At 43.0% G+C, this 15,601-nt stretch overlaps 1 protein-coding gene across 4 annotated transcripts in view; it reads right to left on the bottom strand.

The window, feature by feature from the left end:
* Window positions 1-476: 476 nt before the first annotated feature.
* JAK2 (Janus kinase 2) overlaps window positions 477-15,601 on the bottom strand; it is a 148,361-nt gene continuing 133,236 nt past the window's right edge. For all 4 annotated transcript variants that reach the window (XM_050944265.1, XM_050944264.1, XM_050944267.1 and 1 more), the window contains exons 21-24: window positions 15,338-15,510; window positions 13,613-13,730; window positions 11,937-12,050; window positions 477-4,957 (exon numbers count right to left, since the gene is read on the bottom strand). In XM_050944265.1, the coding sequence (XP_050800222.1) occupies window positions 4,850-4,957; window positions 11,937-12,050; window positions 13,613-13,730; window positions 15,338-15,510 (513 nt within the window). In that variant the 3' untranslated portion in view covers window positions 477-4,849. The remainder of the gene's footprint in view (window positions 4,958-11,936; window positions 12,051-13,612; window positions 13,731-15,337; window positions 15,511-15,601) is intronic.

Genomic DNA, 15,601 nt, shown 5'->3' on the forward strand with positions numbered 1-15,601 from the left:
CTTCCTATCTTCCCCTACGGTTATCAGGGTAGTTGGTGGGAGGAGATTGTTATAAAACTATATGCAAAAATTAGAAGCAGCTGATTTTTTAAAAATCATTTTAATACTTTTTGAAATATGTCGGTACAGTTATATTCATAGAGATATACAGTAATTGGTGTCTGAAAACTATGGAAGCGTTTCTTAGATACTGTGATTTGTCCAAACTCTCATTAGCTGCTAATTTCTCTCTTTTCTGATTATGACATAGCTTTATGGAAATTCATTCCTGTTGCTTATTACATGGACTGTTCGCAATGTTTTGGAATATACTTAAGAATGAATTTTGAAGCTAAATATATTCACAATTAGTGGACCACAGACCAGTATTATATTTGGAAATAAAAACACACTTCTGTTTGTAAAAGACTTTTTATAATATATACTCCATTTATATTAAAATGATTTTTCTTTAAATATAAAAATCTGAAAAGCAGTAACTGTAATAAAAATTTCACTTTACTCCATAGCAGCAGTCATGTACGGGTAGGACAGAGCACTTTTTCACAACAAATCACAGCATTATAAATAACAAGAAAATGTGACAAACTGAATGCCAACTGAAGAAAGTAAAATAATTATGGCTTATCTGTTAATGCAAAGACTGTATAATGTAAAAGAAAATATCAGAGTATATACAGAGCTACTGTAACTAACAGGAACTAACTTCCTAAGTGCATTGATTTTAAAGGTTACTACATTTGGCATTAACAAGGCCAGCAAAGTCACTGCATTTGTATCCTCTTTAAAACCAACAGAACAGGTTATATTTGTGAAAGGTTTTTTCCCCGTCTGAATCAATTTTTTTGTCCGTGAGTTCTCAGTCTTGCAAGGTGTTGCATAACTCCTGAAGGTGCTAATCACTTCTAGCTCCTAATGATTTCACTGATTACAAGATGCTCAACATCTTGCAGGATCAAGCCTTTAACATAGACAATTGTTACAATGGATTAATTTACCCCTGTCCAACTGAACAAACAAAATTTGATGTGAATTTGTAGCTTTTCTCTAAATTAAAATGGAATATAAAAAAGTAAAAAAAGAGGCTTTAAAAATGTTTTAATAAAATAAGAACTTCAAAACTTGTAAGTTCTAACACTACACTTTTGAAATCAAACAGAGTATGAAATCAGACATACTGTACTAGAACAAGCAAAGGGCTTTTATTCACTTGAAAACAATAGCAGTATGGAAGATCTCTTCATTGCATTACACAAATGTCCCTGAGATTTTTACATAAACAAGCTATATTCTGTCTATTAAATATTGGAAACCTACGGCGGGATCAACAAAGGGACTTAGGTGTTGCAACGCTGAGCGTCACAATCCTTATTTTTTAGAGCCTAGAAAATTACAGGAACACCACTGCGATCCACCAAGCAGTTAGGTGAGTTAGGCACCCATACAATCAACTCGGGAGAGACAGGTGCCTCAGACAGCAAGCCACAAAAGCCAGCATGCTTGGCAGAGAGCCACCTAAACTAGTCAGTGGAAGATACCAACTAGAGATGTCTGTGCTAAGCTATGCCCAACTCTCTTGGAGATAGGCACCAGGTTGCAGGGAGGCACCTATGTTTATGTAACAATCCATTAACAGGAACCTGCTACCTGCAGTTAGACAGCTTAGGCGCCTAAGGTGTTTCTTGAGGGAGTCAGGCACCTGCCTCACTCCACAGATAATAGTGGTGCTGGCAGGGTGGCACACACTGTATAACTTCTTAGCCAGTAGTTAGAGCACTCACCTAGGATGCAGAAGACCCAAGTTCAATTCCCCCCCCCCGCCCCGCCAGAAGGGGAGAAAGAATTTGAACAGGAGTCTTCCATAGCCCAGTTGTTAGAATGCCTCTAACCACTGGGCTATGGGACAGTCTGAGGTAAGGCTCCCTCACTCTTTCCTATTGCACTGTTGATAAATAATGATGCTTGGAACTGGGGGACTAGACTCAGGACTTCCTAGGTGCATGAGCTTGGGTCCAGTACTTAGATTTCAAGTGGGACTTGAGCTGATAAGTAAGCTCTGAGCCTGCCTACTGGATCAGGACCTGCACATAACTTAGGTATCGGAATGCCTGTCTTTCCCTGGTTAGTCAATCATTCTGGGGCTCAGACAGGGGACAGGCATCTGGTCGGCTAGAATGAGGCAGCACATGGCCAAAAGAAGAAACATAGGTGCCTAGGGAACTTTTACTCTAAAAAACTTCAGTGTCGAGTGAATTCAGGTGCCTACAGAGTTTAGTAGGATTTTTTGAATCACAGTGGAGCCAAAACTGGGACTTTAAGTGCCTAAACCAGGGACGTAAGCACCTAAGTCTGGGATTTAGGTGCTTATGTACTTTCATGGATCCCACCCCTATGGGTTACTGAGTGTCATACACTGCAATTTTAGATTTCTGCATTTATCATCCCAGCAATAATGCTGTTTAATGCTTGTAAAGCTAGAATATTTTGTTTGGTTACCAAAAAAAACAAAACAAAACAAACGAAACAAAACCCCGACAAAACTCACCATACAAAGTTAAGACTCTAAAAATGCAAAGACATCTTTTGCACAACTTATTTTAAAATCAAGTCTAAAACAATGTACAGAAATGCAACAACAGGTACTGATTTGAAAAAATGCACTTGAAAAATATATGGTGATGTTAATTTTTTTTAAATGCTTTAAGTGTTTGGCAACAGAAGTATAAATTATTGGTAAAATAATTTCCAGGATAGAAGGCCTGATCCTGCACTTCTTACCGTTGGCAAAATCTCCCTGGTTTTGGTCAACAAAAGATGTGCCCGTGTAAGACCTGCAGGACTGTCCCGTAGTGGCACAAAACATTCTCCTACTGGCACTGGGCTAAGCTGAACAATGGATAAGCATTGTTAGAATTGATGTACTTTTTAAAAACAATCTTCCTATAAGATTTACATTATGACGGCACTATTGTGCTCCTTAATGTTTGTGAATAATTTTCCTGTGTCTCTGATTTGCTGTCAATTTATTTAAAAATGAACATTCCACTTGACTAGAAATCTGGATCTAAGAACAAAGGTTGAGTTGTGGTGCCCTTAAAATGAGATTTGCTCAACAAAAACAAAGTTGAACAACCATTCTAACAAGGAAAGTTAGAGTTAAGTTTAGTTTACAGTCTACTGTATTATAAGAGAACAAGATCATATGGCTTGAATTAGAACACACCACATTCATTGACTTACAGCTAGAGATAATGGGGATCGTGCCCCCAAGAAACATGCATGTAGGGGACACTCCATACACAGGTCTTCCTTCCCTCACAGGGAAGGGGGCCTCAGTTAACCTCAACAGATTGTATACCCCTTCTATGTGGGTCTGCAATGGACCAGGGAGACGGAGCGCATGGGTCCCCCAGAAAGGGCATTTGAGCCTGGAGCTGTATTTATCTTTTCTCTACAGCTCCTTGACATATGCTAAAGGGACTGAGGCCAGAACTACTAGAAGTACTGAGCCAAGGTACAGGGATCCTGTGCAGGTAGCTCTGGCTTCACGCAGATCCCACAGAATTCTGAGGGTGGGGCCTTGGCCTGTTTGCAGGGTGGCAAATCCTGGTTCCTAAACCTCAGACTGATGTGGAGGAATTTCTGCATGGGAAATCTCACTGATATTTCCTTCGCCCACCTTGGGGTTTTATCAAAGGAAGGATATAGGGGATGGGATGGTACAACTCCATCAGCAAGCAGTTCTGGTTAGATGGCTGATAGTTTTGTTGTAAACTCCTTTTTGGAAGTGGAGGGAGAAGGGCATGGTTAATCCTAATACTGAATTGTGGATTTGGAGGTGTTTTCTATTTTTAGTTCAACCCCCAAAGCAAAATCCTTATTTATAGTTAAATTCATCATCACATGAAGGTTACAAAGTCAGAAGGACAAAAGAGTAGCATGTAGTAAGGTTAATAACATGTTTAGCATTCTCATTCTCAGAAGTGACCCACTGAAATCACTGCTTTATCTGAAGCAGCTTCAATTCCACTTGCTGCCTGCATTTTTATAAAATGAGGAGAGAATCCAACACTTCCACAACAGATACATGGGGCGAACGTAGGAAAATAGATTGTGCTGTTTTTATGCTTGTCCATTTCAAAATTTGGCTTTTTGGGGGGAGAGTGGTTGCTGTACAAATAGAACTAAATATTTGTTCCCTTTCCCTAAAAATATTTACAGTACATCACACAACAGCCTAACATATACCTCTGCGTGTATCGCTGGCTAATAATGGACGCAAACAGACACATTGAAAGTTGCTTAGTAAATTATCTAACCTCCTTCAATTTGTTCTACAGAGAAGCCAATTCTTCATTGACAATGAAATTATAAAACTATATTAATAAAGCACAACCCCTTGTGCAACACACTACACAGGATGCCAAGTTGCTGTACATTCAGTGTGAAAACACTAAAAATACATTCTGTGCATCTCCATCTTGGCAAGGAAATGCATTCAGTCTTTTCATCTCCCTAAAAACCCTACCAAAGTGGTAAGCCACTCTTTTTTTGCATTGCCAAGTAAGGCAAATACTGGTGATCCTAACTGACCACATATTAGGACACTGTTTAGAAAAATAATCCATTTTCTATTAAAGTATTTCACTGTCATGTCCTTGTTGTAGCAAATGTATCCTGATGAAGAAAATGAACAGAATTCCTCACAGTCTGCAGGTTCCGATAGGATAATTTGCACACACGTTTTGCCCACAATAAAGATAGATGGATGTATGTGCATAATCCACAGCAACCCAAAAGGCAGACTTTGTTCTGTGTTCATTTGTCCTCTGAACAACCTTCAGTTCTCTTATCCACCCATGTCGTCCCTTATATGATCCACTCGCACCGCAAGCTCCCTAAAGGAGGGACGCTGGCTTATGTTATTGTTCCAGCATTCTGTCATGATGGCATAAATCTGGGGAAGACATCAGAAAAGAGAGGTTACTCACCGGGTGCAGTAACTATAGTTCTTCAAGATGTGTCCCCCTATGGGTGCTCCACTGCAGATGCAGATGCACCCCACGAGCCTTTGATCAGAGGTTTTCATTAGCAGCGTCTATGTAGCCCACGTATGCATGCTTGTACCCTGAACTGAGGCTGTATCAGGCTGTGCAGGCAAACCACCCTCAGTTCTTTCTCCACCACCAAGTCTCAAAAGGAAACTTTAAAGCAGAGGGGAAAGAGAGTGGGTAAAGGAGCACCCATACGGCCACAATCTCTAAGAAGATATGTACCAAAACCCATGTAGCAGCTCTGCAGACCTCAGATACTGGGACATTTTAAAGTAGAGCCATAGATGTAGACTATGACCTCATCAAGTGAGCTGAAACGCCCGCAAGGAGTGGAATGCCGGCAGCCTTGTAACAAGCGGTAATACACCCAGAAATCCATTTCATTTGTCTTTGGGTAGAAATAGCAGATCCTTTAGAGCTATCTGCAAAGGAAACAAACAGTCTAGGAGATTTATGAAATGATTTAGTCCTATCTAACGAGGTGAATGGAGCGCTCCATCATTGAGATGGAGCTCGATTTCCCAGTTCTTCCGTGCCTTAGGACTTGAGGGCTCAATAGCAGTGACAGTTCTGTGGGATGTGTGACTCTCCCAGACAGTGAACGTACTTAGAGGGTCCATTGCTGACTGGAACAGCCTTTCTACATGCGAGGCAACACTTAAACCTCACAGGGAGGATTTCTCCAGAGGAAATAAAACAATATTTCAATAACCAGTAATTAACTACTACTACAAAAAAAACACCTAACTAAACTAAACTAAGTAGAACAAACTCAGCAACCAGCTGAGGCACTCACAGTACTTAAGCTCCATGACAGGCAGAAGCGTTTGAGAAGGAACTGAGGATGTTCACCTATGCAGCCTGATATAGCTTCGGTGTGGGGCACAAGGATACCAGCAGCGCATGTGTGGGTCAAACCAATACTGCTACTGAAAATCTCCGATCAAGGGTGTGTGGGATACATGTGCACCTGAAGTGGAGCACCCAGAGGGATTCTACTCAAAGAAGAATTAGTATTACATACTTAGAAACTTCAACTGGTTTTAAATACTTGGAGTGGGTCTGTCACAGTGTAGTAGCTGCCAGAAGGGGATCTGAATTAGTCTTTTGCTTCTGAGCAATAGGGGGGGGTCATACTAGGCGCCGACTCTCCGTTTTCTGTGGGTGCTAGACCCCCCCTGTGCCCCTGGCCACGCCCCCACTCCATCCCTTCCCTGCCTCTATTCCAACCCCTTCCCAAAAGTCCCGGCCCCAACTCTGCCCCCTCCCTGCCCCTATTCCAACTCCTTCCCTAAATCCCCGCCCCGCCTCCTCCTCTGAGCACGTCATGTTCCTGCTCTTCCCCCGACCCCCCGGGACTGTGCAAACAGCTGTTTGGTGATGGCCAGGGGAGAAACACTGGGAGGTAGGCAGAGGAGTGGGGATGCAGCACTGCAGCAAGTCGGTGTGGCTCCCCCCCTGCCCAGGAGAGGGAGCGCCCAGCCAGAAGCCTGAGTGGGCGGGGCTAAGGACCAGTGAGCCCGCCCCTCAGAGGGTCAGGCGACGACCTGGAAGTACAAAAGCCAGCAATCAGGGCTCAGTTGGAGCCCAGCCGCTGCCGGGAGCAGACCTGCCGCAGGGAGCTCAAGACTGGGAACCCTCTAGGGCCCAGGGCAGCTGCCCTGACTGGCTGGAGCTTCCCCGCGCCCGCTACCTGGAGGGGCTGCCGGAGCTTCCCCGCGCCCGCTACCTGGAGGGGCTGCCGGAGCTTCCCCGCGCCCGCTACCTGGAGGGGCTGCCGGAGCTTCCCTGGCCCTGCTGTTACCCGGAGGAACCACCGGAGCAAGCCAGCCCGGACTTCCCTGAGGAACGACTGGACCTGCCACCCAGCCCTGGCCGTGAGGAGCCCATGCTGCTGGACTTCCCGGGGGGGCGACCCTACAGACCAGGTAGGCCCTGAGGGGGAGGTTGGAAGTAGCCCGGGGGCAGCCGACTCCGGTCAGGCGGCAACCATATCCGAGCCTATGTCAGTGTGTTGCGGGCAGGATCCCCACTGACGCAGCAGTGGACCGTCTGCCGCTGTTAGGGCCCCGGGCTGGGACGCACTAGACTGGGTGGGCCTGCGTCCCAGCCCGAGGCCCTAACAGCGGGTGGCAGTCTCCCCCTCTCCCCAGTGCTCAGGCCTACAGGCCTGGACTTATAGACTGAGTGCTTTGCTCAGCCCTGAGCCAAAAGGGCCTGAGCTTTGTGACTCTGCGTTTGGTGCCTCGCCCAAACTTAGGGCTGGGCCCCTTTAGACTGTATTGCTGCTCAGCCCTGAAGCAGAGGGCCTGAGCCCCCTTTGACTCTGTATTGTTGCTCAGCCCTGAAGCAGAGGGCCTGAGTCCCCGCCCCCCCCTTTTGACTCTGCAGTGTTACTCAGCCCTGAACCCAGGGACCCGAGCCTTGTGACTTTGTGTTTGTCGCCCAGAACTGGAGCCAGGGGGCCTGCCCGGCCAGAGAACGTGTAGCGAGCTGGTGTGGCTCCCCATCGCCTCTCGGAGAGGGTCAAGCCCCAGTCCCACACCTTCACAAGCACACTCGGGGGGCGGGGGAGGGAGAGCTTGGCTGCCACTAATTTTTCCCTGTGGGTGCTCCAGCCCCAGAGCACCCACGCAGTTGGTGCCTATGGGTCACAGTGCTGCAGAGACTGAATGATCAGCTCACGTCTCACTAATCACTTCCTTTGATTCATGTAAGCAGAAGCAGTGAGTGAGGGCATCTAACTTTGCTTCTCCAGAGGAGTGATGATAATAGCAGGGCTTTGAGTTTGTGGGAAAAAAGTTGGGTAGATCCTCAAAGCAGTGAAGACCCTGTACCCATTTCCAAATGGAGTTTAAAAAAGGAATGTTCCTAAAAATATTAAAAGGTGCCAAATTTCCTTTACAAGACTGACTGAAGATCAGTCTTACAAATATAACATTTCTGGATTGTGCCTTGTCTCAGCACTATAAGACTTTAAACATTCTGTGCTGTTCATAAAGACACACTGGAACTTACTTAGGGTATGTCTACACTATGGGATTATTCCAATTTTACATAAACTGGTTTTGTAAAACAGATTGTATAAAGTCGCGTGCATGCGGTCACACTAAGCACATTAATTCGGCAGTGTGCGTCCATGTACCGAAGCTAGCGTCGATTTCCGGAGCATTGCACTGTGGGTAGCTATCCTGTAGCTATCCCATAGTTCCTGCAGTCTCCCCCGCCCACTGGAATTCTGGGCTGAGATCCCAATGCAAAAACAGTGTCGCGGGTGATTCTGGGTAAATGTCGTCACTCAATCCTTCCTCCTTGAAAGCAACGGCAGACAATCATTTCATGCCCTTTTTCCCTGGATTGCCCTGGCAGACGCCATAGCATGGCAACCATGGAGCCTGTTTTGCCTTGTCACTGTCACCGTATGTGTACTGGACACTGCTGACAGATGCGGTACTGCAGTGCTAAACAGCAGCATTCATTTGCCTTTGCAAGATAGCAGAGACGGTTACCATCCCTATTGCACCGTCTGCCATGCCATTGTAAATTGGTGATGAGATGATGGTTATTAGTCATTCTGTACCATCTGCTGCTGTCATGGGTGCTCCTGGCTGGCCTCGCTGAGGTCGGCCGGGGGCACATGGACAAACATTGGAATGACTCCTCAGGTCATTCTCTTCTTTGTTTTGTCTAAAAATAGAGTCAGTCCTGCCTAGAACATGGGGCAAGTGTACTAGAGAACCAGAGAGCACAGCCGCTCCGTGTCAGAGCCCCAGAGATATCGCAGAAATGATGAGCTGCATGCCTTCTAGGGGGTGCCCCTGCAACTCCACCCGTTGCTTCCCTCCTCCCCCAAACCTTCTGGGCTACAGTGGCAGCGTCCCTCCATTTGTGTGATGAAGTAATAAAGAATGCAGGAATAAGAAACACTGACTTTTTAGTGAGATAACATGAGGGGGAGGAAGCCTCCAGCTTCTATGGTAGTCCAGGCAGGACATTAAAGGGTGGCGAGGGAGAGGAGCCCAGCCTCCCGCTGCTATGATAGTCCAGGCAGTACAGAATCTTTTCTTTAGACAGGAAAGCGCGGGGCTGATAGAGCTCAGCCTCCAGTTGCTATGATGAAGACGGTTACCAGCCGTTCTGTACCATCTGCCGGGGATGACCGGGAGTCATTCCCATTTTTACCCAGGCGCCCTGGCCGACCTCACCGAGGCCAGCCAGGAGCACTCATAGGCTGATGGTGACGATGGATAGCAGTCATATTGTACTGTCTGCCATCGGAAAGGGGATGCTGGTGTTCAGTGCTGCAGCACCCCGTCTACCAGCAGCATGCAGTAGACAAAGGGTGACACTGAAAAAAGGCGAGAAACGTTTTTTTTCCCTTTTCTTTCGGGGGGGGTGGTGGAAGGTGTAAATTGACGACATATACCCTGAAACACCTGGGAAAATATTTTTGACCCTTCAGGCACTGGGAGCTCAGCCAAGAATGCAAATGCTTTTCGGAGACTGCGGGGACTGTGGGATAGCTGGAGTCCTCAGTACCCCTCCCTCCCTCCATGAGCATCCATTTCATTCTTTGGCTTTCCGTTATGCTTGTCACACAGCACTGTGCTGGGGCCTCTGTTTATCATAGCCTGGAGATTTTCTCAAATGCTTTGTCATTTCGTCTTCTGTAACGGAGCTCTGATAGAACAGATTTGTCTCCCCATACAGCGATCAGATCCAGTATCTCCTGTACGGTCCATGTTGGAGCTCTTTTTGAATTTGGGACTGCATCGCCACCCATGCTGATCAGAGCTCCACGCTGGGCAAAAAGGAAATGAAATTCAAAAGTTCGTGGGGCTTTTCCTGTCTACCTGGCCAGTGCATCCGAGTTCTGATTGCTTTCCAGAGCGGTCACAATGGTGCACTGTGGGATACCGCCTGGAGGCCAATACCGTTGAGTCGTGGCCACACTAACCCTAATCTGACATGGCAATACCGATTTCAGCACTACTGCTCTCGTCAGGGAGGGGTACAGAAACCGGTTTAAAGAGCCCTTTATATCAATATAAAGGGCCTCATTGTGTGGATGGGTGCAGGGTTAAATCGGTTTAACGCTGCTAAATTTGGTTTAAACGCGTAGTGTAGACCAGGCCTTACAGTTAATTTAATGAGTCTGAAATGTCTCAGTGCATCTCAATATGCAAACTGCTACATATAATGAATTTGTTCTATGGAAAAAAATTAATTTGCTTTAAGAAGTTTCCATTGCGCACATACAACCACCTCCACATATTTGGTGGTGACGTCCACAGGATTACTTGCAGAGCACCTTTGACTTTTCTCACCTGCACTTTACCCATGAATCTAGTTTCACCAGGACTATTCCTAGTATCCAAGCCTCTTACCAGCTTTCAAATGTCAGCTTTAAAAACCAACCAACCAACCCACCAACCCACCCACCCAAACACTACCTGCCAGAAAAGTGTTTATTACTCTCTCCAAAATGAGAAATTAACTCCAAAATTACAACTGGCCTGAGATTCACAAAATAAGCTCTGGGCCAGGGAAAGGTTTACGGCCTAATAGCTTGTGATCCATCGGGGGCTAAATGGGAGAGAATGACAATTTCTTACTGTGAAAAAGCACTTGCATCTTGCTTTGGTAGGTTATGTAAAATCTGACCTTGAAATGTTGACATTATTTTTGAGATAAGTTGGAGAAAATTCTAAAAATGTAATGAATATTTTTCTTCTTTCCTTGAGGCCTGAACAGTTTGAGTTGTGACAGCCTGGCTTAAGAAGTGGAAGGTTACAAAAATAGAAGCAGTTAAAAAAAATATATAACTACAATATTTCTAAGACATCTGGCAAAATACATGATGAGTTTGTGTTCTCAGATAAGGGGTTTGCATACAAAAACAATTAGTTATACACACAAAAATGCAAGCACAAATTCAGAAGCCACTTCTGAACATTTATTTTTAATGTGTGTATAAATCTAACACAATTACAATACAAGGCTCGATCCTATCAAGAATTATGCACATACTCCCCCATGGGACTACTCATGTATTTAGAGTTAAGCAGGTATGTAAATCTTTGCAGAATTAGGCCAGACTCCTCCCTAACAAGTATGTGCATTCCTAAGTTTGCTGTGGAAGAGAAATCATCAAGCAAAACAAGCTTTTTTTTAAATCTGGAAATTAAATGCAAAAACCCCTGTTTAATAATAAGGTTGTAAAGTTAAAGTCACAAGAGTCACGAAATGCAAAGTTTAATGATACTGTTGAAATCTTAACCAAGATGCTAATAATATGTAGTATTATCTATTCCTATTTTTCAGGTTACAATAGGTAGCTTAATGTGTCACCATTTATGTTTTAAAACTTCTACCCTAGTATGTGCAATGCAGCCAAGTTAATGTGACTGTGACCACTAGAACTTCTGCATTTCTTGACTTGAGATTTAAAATTTTCAGTTTGAAGATTGCATTAATAGTTTTTTCCTTTAATATTACAAGATGCCAGCCAGATACATTAATAGACTAACTATCTGTTAATCTCCCAAGGGCCTTATTAAATTTGTAATTCTGAACGTAAGTCTGCTTGTGCATCTATTGTAATAGGTCACAGGTAACCTATCCAGAGATATTCAGCAACATTTTTACATCTAGGTTATTGACATATTGCCATACTAAGAAGCAGGAACTGAATGTTTGCTAATTACTTGGTCTTATAACTACCATAAAATAGCAGCACAATGTTCTACTGTGTTTGATTATGCATCCTGTGTAACTGACGTTTCTTCAATAACCCAGGCATCACAGAACAGAGAGATTATATTTACGATATATTCACCCTGGCTGATCCAATGTTAAGACAAAAAAAATTAATTGTAATACCTCATCAGGACACCCATCTGGTCTCGGCAGCCGTCCATTGTTCTTCAAAAGCTCTATCAAATGGAATACAATCATCTGCCCTTGTTTATCATTACCAATCATGCGCATGAATTCCTGAAACACAAAGTCAACTTTTATTCATGTAAAAGTTGTTATACTTTGTAACACTTTGAAGTGAATTTTGTTTGTTTGTTTGTTTTGAAAAATCTATGACAATAGCGTTAAGGATACTCTAGATAAGGATAAACTAGATAAAGGTAGTAATTATGATGCAGATAAGGCATATATAGAAATATTCAATAAATATTTCTGTTCTGTATTCAGAAAGAACCAGGATGATATCTTCATATCTTAGAGTGACAATGAAATACTTTGTATTCCATCAGTAACTAGGGATGATATTAAACAGAAATTATTTAAAGTTAAACATTTTTAAATTTAAAGACAGTGTGCACCCAAGAGTATTAAAAGACTTGGCTGAAGATCTCTCTGAAGCATTAAAATATAACATTAACAAATCTTGGAGCACTGGAGAAGTACCAGAGAACTGAAAGATGGTTAATATCATGCTGATATTTAAATAGGGTAAAACAGGATGACTAAGGTCATTGTAGGCTAGTTAGCTTGACATCAACCTCAAGCAAAATCATGGAAAGGCTGGTATGGGACACAATCAGTAAAGAATTTAAAGGATAGTAGCATAATTAATGCCAATCAACATGGTTTTGTGGAAAATAGGTCTCGTCAAACACATATAATATAGTTTTTTGATGAAATCACATGTGGTTGGTAAAAGGTAAATGTGTAGATGTAACAGACGATCTTCTGTAAGGCATCTGGCTTAGTTGCGTATGATGTTCTGACAAAAAATAAGCACTATACAACATCAACGTAGCCTATATAAATGGATTAAAAGCTGGTTAACTGATAGACTGCAAAAATTAATTATAAATGGGGAACTAATCCAATGGGGGAGTTTTTAGCGGGCTCCTATAGGATCTTTGTTCAGCCCACTGCTATTTAATCTCTTTATTGATGATTGAAAGAAAAGATAAAATTATTGCTGGTAAAATCTGTAGATGATATGAAAGTTGGAGGATTGCTAAATAATGATGGGGACAGTTATACATCCAACTTGGATTGCTTGGTAAGGTAGACCTGTGAATACCACGTATTTTAACACAATCAAATGTAAGGTCATATCATCTAGAAACAAAGAATACAGGTCATATTTATAAGATGAGGTACTGTATCATGGAAAGCAGTGACCCTGAAAAAGATTTAAAGGGTCATGGTAGGCAACCAATGGAACATGAGCTCACAGTGTAATGCTGTAGCTAAGAAGGGTCTCAGAAATGACTGCAAATAGCATTAAGATGTGTCAGTCATACCTGAGACTTTAGTATGGGAAAGTCTGACATTTGAGTATTTTAAAACTGTTTCATACAGTTATGAACCCTGGAATGGCTACAGCTTTTACAGATGTCAGATAATTTTTTTTTACCCTTAATTAACATTTTATGCCTTGGTACTAGTGATTTTCAGTATATTTCATCATATAACTGCATGCTGCATTACAAAAATCCAATTCTCAGCATAAAAGGAACAGTACGATCTAAATCTTTAAGTAAGCTCATGAGAGAAAGAACTTCAGAAACCCGTAATGATGCACTGACCGCTGGAGGGCTTTTGCTCTTTTCAATATACGTGAAGAGTTCATACAGGACCACACCAAAGCTCCACACATCAGAGGCCACAGAAAACTTGCTCTCTGTCAGAGATTCCGGAGCATACCTGTATCAAAAAGTCATGGGAAACATCAGCAAAGTTAATATAGAAGGAAAAGAGGGACATTATTCTGCACTTTTTTTTTTTTTTTTTTTTAAGGATTAAGGCATCTTAATTTGATAAACTTATAAACTTAAAAAATGTCATGAGTAGATTTTCTTATGACATGTTTACAGACATTAATGCCTCTGCATTTTATTATATTACCATCACTTGTATCTATGCTTTATTTTGCTTCTTAAAAAATTAAAAAATTATTTAAATCTTCCTGATTTCTGTTTCTACAGCGGTGTACTCAGAACGCTTTATCATAACTGCCTTACTTATACAATATGATGAACAATACAAAAAACCCTCTCGTGTGAAGAGCATCTTTCCATCAATGTCATTGTGCTTTGGCTCATGCCAACTGACCCTGTTCTCATTTAAGCCCTCCTGTCCCGGTACTCAAGAATCTAATATCTATGTATGTTGAACACTATAGTCTCGACTCTCTTCTTTAGAGTATAACATTTCTAGAGTGCTTAAAGCTGACAAGTACAGCTCATGTAAATAGCATAAACTCTGCTCAAGAGTACAAGTAAATTAAGCTCTTTCACATTAACATGAATCTATATTAGGATTTCCTATGGTCCCCATCTCCATAGTATCATAATGTCTACACAGAGTCTTCTCTTTTCCCCCTCTCTCCTACCCAGGGCAATCAGCTGGCTTGCGGTGTCTAGGGGGCAGGAGGGAGGAGGAGGAGTGAGGACTTGGTGCGCAGGCTCCCCCCTAGCCTCCTGCCCGGGGCAATCAGCTGGTTTGCGATGTTCAGGAGGAAGTAGAGGGAGGGGGAGTCTGTGTGCCGAGTCCTCACTCCTCCCCCATCCCTCCTGCTTCCTAAATGCCGCAGGCCAGCTGATTGACGAGGGCAGGAGGCAGGGGGACGAGGGGGTAGGTGCTGATCTGTGGGGTCTGCTGGTGGTTGGAAGGCACTGGGGGTGTGTGTGTAGGGAGGCTGCCAGCTATGGAGAAAGCAGGCAGTCAAACAACGTAATGGTTGAGCATTGCACAACTTCAAGTATCAGAGGGGTAGCCGTGTTAGTCTGGATCTGTAAAAGCAGCAAAGAATCCTGTGGCACCTTATAGACTAACAGACATTTTGGAGCATGAGCTTTTGTGGGTGAATACCCACTTCGTCAGATTGTTTAAAATGTATATAATGCCTTTTGTCTGGCAAAAAAAATTTCCTTGGAACCTAACCCCCCCCATTTAGATTCATTCTTATGGGGAAATTGGATTTGCTTAACATCGTTTTGCTTAAAGTCGCATTTTTCAGGAACATAACAACGTTAAATGAGGAGTTACGGTATTAGAGAATTTAAAAAAAACAGCTAGAATACACATATTATTAACAACTTCATGAGAGCAGCTTGTAAATATCCACATTTACAGATTTCTATACAGTAACTAAAATCCTGTGCGTGACGTTTTATGCTGAGCCACAGCTACAGACTTTGGCTTTTAGACTCCACAATAAGCAAAAATATTAGCATCTTTCAGTGCAATAAAATCCAGCTCTGTGCACTACAAACACCCATCCTTGTATCATGAAGCAAATGGAAACTCACCAAAATATAGGGCTTTCTCCAGGCTCTTTCACTTTGTAGTATTCTTTGTCTTGTGGCAGGACTTTTGTCAGTCCAAAGTCCCCAATTTTAACTCTGTTCTCATTCTCCACTAAGATGTTTCTCGTTGCTAGATCCCGGTGAATGTACCTTTTTGTGCCCAGATACTCCATGCCCTAAGTGTAAACATAACACAGAAATTAAATAATTGTTATTAAAACTCACAAGAGATAAAGGCCCAAATTTAGCTCTGGCATAAGTGGCTGT

The sequence above is a fragment of the Gopherus flavomarginatus genome, chromosome 3 (assembly GCF_025201925.1).
Source record: "Gopherus flavomarginatus isolate rGopFla2 chromosome 3, rGopFla2.mat.asm, whole genome shotgun sequence".
Classification (NCBI taxonomy): domain Eukaryota; kingdom Metazoa; phylum Chordata; order Testudines; family Testudinidae; genus Gopherus; species Gopherus flavomarginatus.